The sequence below is a fragment of the Heteronotia binoei genome, chromosome 1 (genome assembly GCF_032191835.1).
Source record: "Heteronotia binoei isolate CCM8104 ecotype False Entrance Well chromosome 1, APGP_CSIRO_Hbin_v1, whole genome shotgun sequence".
In the NCBI taxonomy this organism is placed as follows: domain Eukaryota; kingdom Metazoa; phylum Chordata; class Lepidosauria; order Squamata; family Gekkonidae; genus Heteronotia; species Heteronotia binoei.
In genome coordinates, this window is record NC_083223.1 from 195,535,762 (window position 1) to 195,548,505 (window position 12,744).

The 12,744-nt window shown below is 44.3% G+C and overlaps 1 protein-coding gene across 2 annotated transcripts in view; it reads left to right on the plus strand.

Moving 5' to 3' along the window:
• NVL (nuclear VCP like) overlaps positions 1–12,744 on the plus strand; it is a 125,164-nt gene that overhangs the window by 24,792 nt on the left and 87,628 nt on the right. For both annotated transcript variants that reach the window (XM_060245944.1, XM_060245955.1), the window contains exons 10-11: positions 3,156–3,257; positions 7,549–7,666. In XM_060245944.1, the coding sequence (XP_060101927.1) occupies positions 3,156–3,257; positions 7,549–7,666 (220 nt within the window). The remainder of the gene's footprint in view (positions 1–3,155; positions 3,258–7,548; positions 7,667–12,744) is intronic.

The window sequence follows — 12,744 nt, forward strand, 5'->3', positions numbered from 1 at the left end:
CCCCAAGGGGGATGGGAGCCTGAGACCCATTATGGATCTCTGGAATCTCAATGAATTTATAGCCTATCAAAAGTTCCGCATGTCAGTGCTCCAGAGCATCTTGCCACTAATCAACAAGGGAGACTAGATGGACACCCTGGACTTAAAGGATGCTTACTTCCACGTAAGCATCCATCCCTCACACAGACAATTTCTACGATTTGCCATCGGTCGAGACCATTTTCAGTACAGGGCACTCCCATTCGGATTATGTACCACACCGAGTGTCTTCACAAAGACTATGATTGTAATAGCTGCTCACCTCAGGTTGCAGGGAGTCGTCCTGTTCCCGTACGTAGACGACTGGCTCCTAGTGACAGAGTCCAGGGAACGCTTGCAGGGACACATCAATCTCACACTTCAGCTTCTGGAGCAGCTTGGCCTGAAAGTCAACGAGAAAAAATCTCATCTCACACTATCCAAGGAGGTGCAATTTATAGGAGCTATAGGAGCTCTTCTCAATACCGAACTACATCAAGCTTTCTTTCCTCCTCAAAGAGCAAGAGACATCATATCTCTAGTTCAAGTCTTGCAGAACAAGAGGGTGGCCACTGCACTGCACTGCAAATCCAACGTCTGCTGGAGCTAATGGCGGCTATAACCAGTGTTCTGCTCTTCGCAAAGCTGTGGATGAGACCATTCCAGCTCTGGTTTCTAAAATGCTTTCACCCCTCAGTAGATTCTTGGAAATGGCTCTTCCAGTTGCCACCTTTGATCCTCAGGTCTCTGGATTGGTGGAAACTCGAGACCAATATTTGCCAAGGAGCCCCTTTTCGTCAACCCACCCCCACAGTGCCAGTGACTACAGACGCTTCTCTCTGGGGATGGGGGGCCCATTTGTATGGACTATGTGTGGGTGGCCAATGGCCCCAACTCTTCAAGGAATGCCATATCAACTATCTGGAACTCCTCTCCATCCATTTTGCACTCCGGTCCTTTCGGCCCTTGCTAGTAGGCCAAGCAGTGGCATTACTGACGGACAATACAACAGCCCTCAGTTATATAAACAAACAGGGAGGGACTGTATCACACGAGCTGTGCCTTCCGGCAGGTGAGATCTGGGAGGAGTGCATGGACCATTAGATCTTCCTCACGGCAGTGCACCTCCCGGGGATAGTGAACGTTCAAGCAGATTCCCTGAGCAGGGGGGCAGCATCTCCTCATGAGTGGGAGATTGCATGGAATTACCTCAAACTGGTCTTTTGCAAGTGGGGTTATCCCTCAATAGATGTCTTTGCGACAGCCAACAATCGAAAGTGTCCGTTTTTCTGCACCAGAGGAGGAGTGAACCCAACCCAGGTGCATCCTTCTGACACCCTGGTGGCCACGTCAGGCATGGTTTCCTGAAGTACTGAGACTGGCAAGGCTAACCTTTTACCACTTTCCGACCAAACTGGATCTCCTCTCGGCTCAAGGAGGACAGATATTCTATCACAATCTTCCACACCTCAGATTGACGGCGTGGTTCATAGATTATCTACCTTCTCTGAGAGAGTAGAGCTGGTTCTTTTGAACAGTAGAAAACTGTCTATGCGAACATCCTATAAGAGGAAGTGGTCAAGATTCCTCAGGTTCTTGGACAGTTCTACACTGCCACCTAAGGTGGTTGGTTTGCCATCCATTTTTGAGTTTTTGTTATCTCTGATTGACTCTGGATTGAGTTTTTCTTCAGTTAAAGTTTATCTGGCAGCAGTATCTTCCTTCCATGCACAGGTGGAAGGTTATTCTGTATTTTCCCATCCTGATTCCAAAAGGTTTTAAGGGGATTGGTTCGTGTGTTTCCCCCCTCACGGACTCCTCCAGTGGCTTGGGATCTTCCCCTAGTTTTGGATTGCTTGACCAGGAAGCCATTTGAGCCCATGGCGTCGTGCTCCTTACAGCTCCTATCCTGGAAGACTGCCTTTCTGGTGGCAATCACTTCTGCCAGGCGGGTAGGAGAGTTAATGGCCTTAAGATGTGATGATCCTTACCTCATCTTTCAGGAAAAAGGTGTTTCTTTGGCCCCAGATGTAACCTTTCTGCTAAAAGTTGTGTCAGAATTCCACTTGGGTTTGAACGTTTGGCTTCCCATGTTTTTTCCTTCACCTAGTTCAGAAGAAGAATGTTGTTTGCACTCTTCAGATGTTAAAAGAGTGTTGCTTTTCTTTCTGGATCGGACCAAGGGTTATAGAAAAGGATTCACACTTGTTTGTGTCTTATGCTGCGCCTAAGTTAGGCTGCAGGATCTCGCAGCAGAGACTTTCTAAGTGGCTTACAGAAACAGTTAGACTTTGCTAACTTCTGGCTAAGAAACCTCTTCCGGGACCGATCAAGGCACATTCCACAAGGGCAATAGCCACTTCCACTGCCTTTTTCACTGTGCCTTGCTTTTGAACATTTGTAAAGCAGCCACCTGGGCTTCTCCTCATGTGTTTATGAAGCACTACACACTAGATGTACGCAGACAGCAGAAAACACAGCTGGGTCGTCTGGTGCTACAGGTTGCTTCTTCTGGTTGACTGCCAGCTCCCACCTCCAGGTATGACTGCTTGCTACTCTCCCACCTGTGTGAAGCACAGAGACCACAAAGAAGATAAATAGGTTGCTTACCTGTAACTGATGATCTTCGAGTGGTCATCTGTGCATTCATACCACCCGCCCTCCTTCCCTTCTATTGTCGGCTTCTTCATGTTGTTTTTGGGGCTGTCAGCGGTCAGAAGGAACTGGTGGGATTCTTGCTCTGGTCTCGGTGAGCACACATGTGGGGGCTTCTGCGCATGCTCACTGGGAGCAGAGAGCGAAAAATCCCGGGCTTTCTAGATACTGATCCGGGGATCGGCGCAGGCGCTCTGTCCCACTGGTGTGAATGCACAGATGACCACTTGAAGAGCATCAATTACAGGTAAGGAACCTGTTTTTTCTACTAATTTAACTTTAACAGATGTTATGCTAACTGGCCTCTAGTTTCCTGAATTGCCTTTAAACTTCTGTACAAAAATTGGTATGGGGTTTCAGTTTGGTGCCTTGGTATGTCTTAATTTGGTCCTGATTACAGAGACTTCTATTAACCCATGAATCTCAGTATAGAGGGTTTTTTTATAACATCAAAATTGTTCATGCTTTTCTTTTTGCTGTAGGAACTTGAACTACCAATACTCAAAGTAGCAGCAACTGAGATGGTGTCAGGAGTGTCTGGTGAATCAGAACAGAAGTTAAGAGAGCTTTTTGATCAAGCTGTGGTAAGCTGAGCAGGAAAAAAAGTATTTTGTTGTTTCTTCACAGAACTTGAGGAAACATAGGTAAACATTAATTTGTATATTGCATTTTTAACTAAAATTTCATTTTAAGTCGAAGTGAGGGTATGAGAAGAGAAAAGAGTCCATTCATATGGTTCCTATCTTTTGATTTCTCCCTCCCATCTCCAGATTTCATGCTCTTTATTCTGAGAGTCTTTTAGCACATCTTCCACAATCTTTAAAAAATGATGAGACTGTTACAATCTCATGGGGGCTAAACCCATCTTATGTTACATTTGCAGTTTAAGAACATAAGAGAAGCCATGTTGGATCAGACCAGTGACCCATCCAGGCCAACACTCTGTCACACTAGCCAAAAAACCAGGTGTCGTCAGGAGGACCACAAGTGAGACCAGGACACCAGAAATGCTCCCACTGTTGCCCCCCCTCAAGCAGCAAGAATACAGAGCATCACTGCCTCAGACAGAGTTCCATCTATACCTTGTGGCTAAGAGCCACTGATGGACCTCTGCTCCATGTGCTTATCCAATCCCCTCTTGAAGCTGTCTATGCTTGTAGCCGCCACCTCCTGTGGCAGTGAATTCCATGTGTTAATCACTCTTTGGTTATTTATTCATTCTAACCCGACTGCTTAGCAATTTCATTGTGTGCCCACGAGTTTTGTAAAAAAGGAAGAAAAGTGCTTCTTTTTCTACCTTCTCTATTCCATGCATAATCTTGTGAATCTCTATCATGTCACCTCTCAATTGTCGTTATTCCAAGCTAAAGAGCCCCAACTGTGTTAACCTTTCTTCATAGGGAAAGCGTTCTAACCCTTTAATCATTCAAGTTGCCCTTTTCTGCACTTTTCTGAGGTGTGATGACCAGAAGTATACACAGTATTCCAAATGAGGTTGCTGTCAAGTCTGCAGATTCAATGATGAGTCGGTGTGGATACAAAGACTCTATTTTATTGATACTGATACTTGTGGCCTAAGCCAGGTCTTGAAAAGACTAAAGTACATACAGTAGATACATTGCATATAAGGTATACTTCAAAGGGATTCCTACGGGGAGGGAGGATTGTGCAGAGGACATTCACACATAGATGTTACAAATACATTCTCATGTTGATTAGAGGCCCATTTGGCCTTGATACTCCCAGGCTCCTTCCTCTCCCCCAAGCCTGAGCTGAGAAGGTACAGATAAGACTTTTCACACATTACCATTTCAAAGCAGGAACAGTTCTCTGATGGGAGGGGGGAATAGGAGAGGATGAGCTAGCAGCATTTGGTTATACTTTGGTTCTACCCAGCATGCTTTTTGCTTGAGCCAGAATTACAGACAGACTTGACAGTAGCACCATCAATTTATACAGAGGCATTATGAATCATAATGATACTGGCTCATTTATTTTCAGTTCCCTTTCTAATAATCCCCAGCATAGTGTTGGCCTTTTTTATTGCAGCCACACACTGCCTCGACATTTTCAGTGAGTTATCTACCATGCCTCCAAGATCTCTCTCTTGGTCAGTCTCTGCCATTTTGGACCCCATCGGTGTGTATTTATAGTTAGGAGTTTTGGCCCCAGTGTGCATTACTTTACACTTAACCATGTTGAACCTCATTTGCCACATTGACACCCACTCATCCATCCTTGGTAGATCCCTTAGGAGTACCTCACAATCCTCCCTGGTTCTCACCACCCTGAACAATTTAGTTGCATCTGCAAATTTCACTGCTTATTCCCAACTCCAAATCATTAATGAACAATGATTAATGAACAATAAAAAGCAGTGGACTCAGTAATGAGCCCTGCGGTACCCCACTACTTACCACCTTCCACTGTGAAAATTGCCCATTCATACTCACGCTCTGTTTCCTGTTAATTAACCATTTTTTTTATCCATGAGAGGACTTGTCCTTTTACCCCGACTATTGAGCTTACTTAGGAGCCTTTGATGAGGAATGTCATCAAAAGCTTTATGGAAGTCAAGGTAAATGACATCTCTTGGGTCCCCCTTGTCCCAGGGATCTGACATAGAAGTTGATTTTAGTGACATTTTGCATGTGCTGATTAGTAGATCAGCAGTTTCACATTTGAGTTCCTTAAAAACCTTTAGGTATATGCTATCTGGATCCAGAGACTTATTATTAAAGACCTGTCATCACTTCCATTTGATTCTGTTCTTTAGATACCCTTCCTAAAAGCTTCAGTGCCAACAGGTCTGCATGTCCCATCTTTTCCACAATGAAAACAGACAAGGTATTCAGGATTCTATTATCCTCTGTTGTCTCTTTGGGTTCATAGTCAGAATTTTCTAGACTCCTGCACACAAAACAAAGTTCCCCAAACGTAGTTGTCGCCATATCCTGTAGTACAGTGGTCCCCAACCATTGTGGTGCCGGGGACCGGCACCAGGGCCAGCCCACCCATCAAGACCCCAGGGCTGGCAGGGTGGGAACACCAAATTCGGCTCCCCCATGGCCGTGCAGCCTCCCTGTCCCCCCCCCCCCCCGGCCATGCAGCCTCCCTGTCCCCCCCCATGGCCGTGCAGCCTCCCTGCCATCCCCCCGCGGCTGTGCAGCCTCCCTCCCCTGTCTCTCCTTGTGGCGCTTCCTCCACCACCCTCCATTTCTACAATTTTAAGGCAGAAGAAGGGGTGGTGAAGCGCCGCCTTCCCCAGCTCCTTAAGGGCTGACCCCCCCCCCCACGTGCCAATCTCGGCAGAAAAAACCTGTAGCAGCGGCCGGCAACCCACTGAAGAAGCGGCGGTGCCCTTGTCTCCACCCCACTTCCTTCCCATGCCAAGAAAGGAAGTGGAGAGGAGGCAAGGGCAGAGCCACTTCTTCAGCGTATTGCCGGACGCTGCTACGGGTTTTTTTTTTTGTCAAAATCAGCGCAGTGGGGCTTAGCCCTTAAGGAGCTGGGGAAGGCGGTGCTTCATCACCTCTTCTTCTGCCTTAAAATGGTAGAAATGGAGGGTGGTGGAGGAGGCGCTGCGAGGAAGAGACGAGGGTGGTGAGACTGCACAGCGTCACGGGGGGGCCAGGCTTCGCGGCCCGGTTCTGATCCACAGCCCGGGGATTGGGGAACCGTGCTGTAGTATAAAATTGCTATGAATGATCCATCTTTTCAGCCTACTCAGCTATAGTCGAATCAGTAGTACTGTTCATGTAGATCCAGCATTTACAAGAGGAATGAAGAAAGATGCGCCCAGTTGTTTAGAGCTGCTCTATTTTTGCTTTTACACATCCAGGGCTGTGGTGCCTTGGGGATGTGCTGATCTGTGCATTCAGTGAATTATCCCAAGCAGAAGCCATTTCATACTTCAAGACTTCTGAGACATCCAAAAATTAATACTTTGGCAACTTGATTTGATTCTTCTATTTACTCTTTCACCATCAGGTGATAACTCTTACAAATGCATTGGCTGCTTTATCATTTATACAGTTATTAACAGGAGTCATTTTGTAGAGAAATAGGTGGTGGAGCTCATCCAGGGATTGTTATGTAGCTGCACATACTATTCAATGGACAAAGAGGTGGAACTCTCAGAAGGAGGAGGTGGAACTCTCAGAAAGGTTCAGGAGCTCCCACTGAATCTGAGGCCTGGTTATTATCATAGCTCTTTATTCTGCCTGTATGTGGGGGAGCCATTTCTGTGCTCTTTCATTCAGAATTTAATATGTTTATCTCAATACTTTCCTAATAAAAATAAAAGTAAATTTTTTGTCAGGATCATGAAATGGAGAAGCATGTTTTAATATATAAATGGGTGCAGTCCATATCCATTATAATCATAGTAGGTGATGTCATTTTTTGGAGAAATGTTGAATTTGCCCAGTATTTTCAAACTTTACATTTTTAACAGTTGAATGTTATAATGAAAAATCTTAATAGACGCTATAAATGTTTATTCATGGTAGATAAAAAAGACATGACAGAAGTACAATAGAATCTGTGTACAGAATTTTCACACTGGCCTGAAACCCAAGCTCTCGCTCTCTGTTACACTAGCAATCTGCATACCTCCTGTTCTCTTTCTCTCACTGGTATGAGGGTGCTTTTTGCTCATGCATCTTTAATGAAGACTGTTTCCCTATGTGAACGTCTCTCTCATTGGGCAGACCACTCTGAGGCTGGATTTGCAAATGTGAGGGGATATGAGCATTATTTCATTTTCTACCTGTCAGTGTTTAATATTTATTTGAAGTTGGAGAATTTTACAATCCTAATATGTGGAGATTTTTTTCGTTTCTGGATTTATATTGATTTTTGTTTAATTTTCAGGCCAGTACTCCATGTATACTCTTCATAGATGAGATAGATGCCATCACACCCAAGAGAGAAGTTGCATCCAAGGACATGGAACGAAGGATTGTAGCCCAGCTTCTGATGTGTATGGATGGTCAGTTCATAAAAACCTTGTTAAATTACATTGTCAAATCTAGTTTTAATATTAATACATTTGCACCCAAACAATATTTCAATTGGGTTATCATGGTAGGGTGCAAACAACAGATTTTTGAGTAGCAGCTATCTTTAAATAGCAGCAAATTCCAGCATATGTAACAGAGTAAACAATGGAGAGTTTTGTAGGTCCTGAAAGATAGAGCAGGTTTTATAGCAAAAGATTCCATGTGCTAGAGCCCAGTTCATTAAAATACAGTGTAGTCAGCAAACTGGGTAAGGTGTACATATCTTAAGTACAGAGTGAAGAAGAGGCAAAAAGTTTTTAAACAGAATTATTTCAGAAGTCCAAACAGTGCATGAAAGAAAAGCGTGTCATAGCATGATGTAAAACACATACTGCATAAAATAAATTCAAAGGAGATGGCTCATTCTAGTAGCCATTGGTATTATGTATGCACAGCAACAGCAGAATTGTTAACAGCACCTGAAAATAATTACTTTAGCTATAGGAAGCTAGTGGTTTTCAGGATTTCTTGAGACCAGATCACATAGTAGCAGTCTTGCAGAAAACAATTTATGTTATTGGTATTGCTATACTTCTGTGTTAGTGGTCCCTAGCCATAGCCACAGTGAAGGAAATTTATACTAATTTGCATTATGTGTGGGACTGTATTCCCTCCCTTTTTTTCCTATTGTGTTGCTTTATCTTTTGACCTCACTTTGTAAAACTAAACTTTTTTAAAAAAAATACTTTCTACTCCCTACTCACATGTATATATATCTTCTGATTTGGTGACCATGCTATTAACAAAATGGACCCTGCCCACCCAAGCTTATGCCATAATAACAATGCAGTTGCACTCTCATGAGTCCATTGATATCAGCACCCTTAGGAGGGTGCAGTTCTGCTTAGAATTGCATTATAAATGTGTCTTTAGGTGTCAGAAGAGTATCCCAATTGGTTTTGCATGTAGTGAAATCCTAAGAAACTGATGAGCAACATAACCGCAGGCTTCCAGTTTGCTGTGATGGTTATGATCCAATGGGTTTTAAGAATTTTTTTAAAAAATATCCTAAGATCTTATTTCTTTTCAAAAATATTCTAGGTTGATCATTCAACTCTCTAATATTAGCAAGAATTACAACTCTCTAATATTAGCAAGAGTTTGTGTGGGTTGACAAATTTCCAAGGGTGGCAAAGTTTATCTTCTGTAGATCAAATGTTTATAATCGAATGAAGTTACCTAATATCTTTAAACAGTGTTAAGCATATAAATCAGCAGATGCTAGGGAGTGGCTAAGTTACTTGCCTGAACTAAACAGGAGCCTGTTTTGAATACAGTTACACCACATTTTATGGTACACCCCTACAGAAGTTGTAAACAAGATATCTGAAAAATTTATAAAATTTGTTTTAAATCTATCATTTTAAGTTAGGGGATAAAATAGGAAGGTTCCAAGTCCAGGACTTTCCCACCCGACTTTGTTATTGTACATTGTTATTGTAATTAAATCAATGCAGTTTGTATGCAGAGTGATATGTCCTCTTGGGAAAAAAACAGCTTGATGAAATGAGAGCACTGGAAACTGAAACATGTTCATTTCACATGATCAAGTAATTTCTAAAACTAGATTAGGGATATAGGAATATGGGTGCTTTTTTCCCTTTTAATTCCCTTGTGTGGTTGGGAAGGCCATTTTTATCCTAGCTAGTTTCTTTGGCAAATTTCCAATTGTTAGTTGTTTCACTTAAGCCATTACATCATTTTTGTCATTTTTATGCAGTTGACACCAAAATGAGGCATCAATATTAACAGGGTGAGCCTGCTCATAGTTACTCTAAGCCTGATTTCCATAGATTTATACTGATTTCCGTAGATTACTATGAAGTAATTATGCATATATTTGCACTGCAGTTCTATTAAATGTTATGTGATTGGGGAAAAGGGCAAATGCAGATCTTCATCGTGGTCTCTGTGCAGTTCCACACATGGGTTTTCTGCCTGGAACGAACCTGACCTCGGAGAATTCAAAGCTAGTCTAGGCGTTTATTTTGGCGCGCATTCTTTCTCGGTCTGGGGAGCAGGCATCCACTGCGCATGCCTGGAGTGAGGGGAAGGTGCTCCACCCACCCAGTTTCTTCTTAACCGCCATTCGGGATATACCTACCTTGTTGTGTCTCCTCAACTTCATTGCTATCGTCTCCATTTTTTCAACTTTTCCTCGACTTTTTGTCGTCTTCTTCTCCTCGCCGACTGGTATCGTTAAAAAAAAAAGACTTTACTTTCTTGTACTTTTCCCCTCCCCCACCCTCCCTCCCTCCCCAGGCGTATGGAAGGGAAAGACTCCAAAACAATGTTCAAAAAGTGTACCCGGTGCGGGACCAAAATTCCCTCAACCGACAGGCATTCTTTGTGTCTTTTTTGTCTGTGGGAGGCCCACAGAACCAATACCTGTGTCCATTGCAGCCAGTTTGGGAAATAGGCCAGAAAAAATTGTGCGGCCAGACTGAAAAGCCATCTCTTAGAGTCTTCGCTGCGGCCTGCAATGTCCCACGCTTCTGGATCCCAGACTTCGCCACCTTCCCTAACTCTGCAAAGGGACGTAGCTCAACCGGCAGCTTCCATGGCGTCGGCTCCCAGTAAGCATAAGTCCAGAAAACACTCTAAGAAATCCAATGATTCCAAGAAGAAACATCAACTTGAATCGCCCTCCAAAAAAGCCTTGGATTCCACACCTTCAACATCGAAACCAAAGGCGGATCGTCAATCTTCAAACTCCAGGCCCTCCAACCATACCATGACTTCGACCCCACATCCGGCATCCATCTTGACTTCGATTTCGATGGCACCGACTGCTCCAGCGGAGCCCTCGACTTCCATCGAAGTCATACATGACGACGTCATTCACATCCGATCCAGATCTCCTTTGGTCCATGAATCCCTACCAGAAAACATCCTGGACACTGAATCCTTGGAATCCTTGCGCCTTCGAAGTCAGCGAGCTAATCTACTTGGAGCAAACTCGTTCCGGGAAGTCTGAATGTCTCGCATTTTCAAGGACCCGATTGTCTCTCCACTGCACAGAGAGCCTTCAACACCCAAGGATCTGGCCACTCAAATGTATGTTGAACGGTCCCCACGTAGGGATCGTTATTACTGCTATAGGCATCACACTCTAGGTCACCATCTCCACGTAGACACCGGCAATACTATAGATCACCGTCTCGTGAAACCCATCGACCCTGGTACCATGAAGAACCATACTATCCTCGGTACCGTGATGTAGTTTACCAACCCGGATACCGTGAGTCTCGATACCATGAGGAATCCTATCGACCTCAGTACCGTGAGGACGTTTCATACTCTGGATTTCACGAAAGTCCATCTCCTCACCCACCCCAACATTGCAGTCAGGAGTCAAAACCATTATCACCTTCTCGGCCACTTCCAAGCAACAGATAAGTCAACCTGACCAACCTACCATTCCAAGTAAGGCTATATCGATACCCACCAAGCCCACATACACAAATCCCATGGATGTTCCAGAAGATTCCGAGGCTGAACATTTGGACTCTTCTCAATCAGCGGCGTCTGCACCAGCATCACCAGTCTCTGACATTACCAAACCAGTCAATCTCTCACCATCTGAAGGATCCAAAGCTTACTTAGACCTACTTACCAATATGGCTAATACGCTTAACATAAAACTCACTACTGACCTGCCAAGAGTATCGGACGTAGTCCATGATTTAGTCCATGCGGACCTACCTGCAGGCTCCTTCCTTCCAATGTTCCCTGTTCACCTAGAAGGTTTAAAGGAGGCTTGGGATAAGCCCACATTGGTTCCACCTACATCGGAAAGGATTGAGTCCTTATATAAAATTCATGCTCCAGATTCTCAATTTCTATTTAATCATCCCGCACCCAACTCCATGATTGTACATTCTTCATCCAAGTCCAAGCAAACACGTCACCCAGTTCCACCTGAGAAGGAGGGAAAGAAATTAGACACCTTAGGGAGAAGAATTTACTCCCTTTCTACTGCTGCCTGCAAAATTCATAATTATTTAGCATATTTTTCTGCTTACACCTTTAATTTGACATCCCAACTTACTACAATGGTCCCTTCTCTACCTGACTCTGCACAGAAACAAGCATCACATATTTTACAAGAGCTTTCCCAAGTCAGCAAGCAGCAAATCAATTCAGTTTGTTCATGCTGTTGCTTGCTCATCCAGAACCATGGCCACATCCATCGCCTTACGACATCATGCCTGGCTCCGTTCCTCCTCTTTGCAGCCAGACATCAAATTTAAAATTGAAGACTTGTCTTTCGACGGTCAGGGTCTGTTCATTGCTACAACTGACGACATCCTGACCACTGTTGATGACAGTAGAAAAACGGCTAGGAGGTAGCCGGCTCCACCGGCTAAACAACCCTTCCACCAAAGGCTGCGTGCACAAACCACAAAAAAGACAACTCCAGCTTCAAAACAGTCTCTTTGACTCCCTAATATCACCTATCCATCTACCACAACACCCCACTGACTCCACCAGACTACGTACATTCTACCCCATGTGGGAGTCCATAACATCGGACTTCTGGGTCCTGGCGATCATCTACGGGGTTACACCATAGAGTTCAATCCCACCCCCGAGGCTCCATCGATTCATACGTACTCCCCCTTCCCTCTCTCTTCAGGAAGAGATCTCTACGTTGCTGGACAAGGCAGCCATAGAACTAGTTCTATTCTTGATACTTCCTGGTTCCAAAGAGAGATGGGGGACAACGTCCAATACTGGATCTTCGCAAGCTCAATCGCCATATTCTATACAAGAAATTCCGCATGATTACCCTACAGTCTATTCTACCACTGATTCCGAAAGATGCTTGGATGGCATTGATAGACCTTCAAGACGCCTATTTCCACCTTACCATCAACCACCACCACAGAAGATTCTTGAGATTTGCCGTCGGGGACCAACACTACCAGTTCTGTTCCCTTCCCTTCAGCTTGTCAACCGCACCAAGAGTCTTCACAAAATGCATGGCAGTGGTAGCAGTGACACT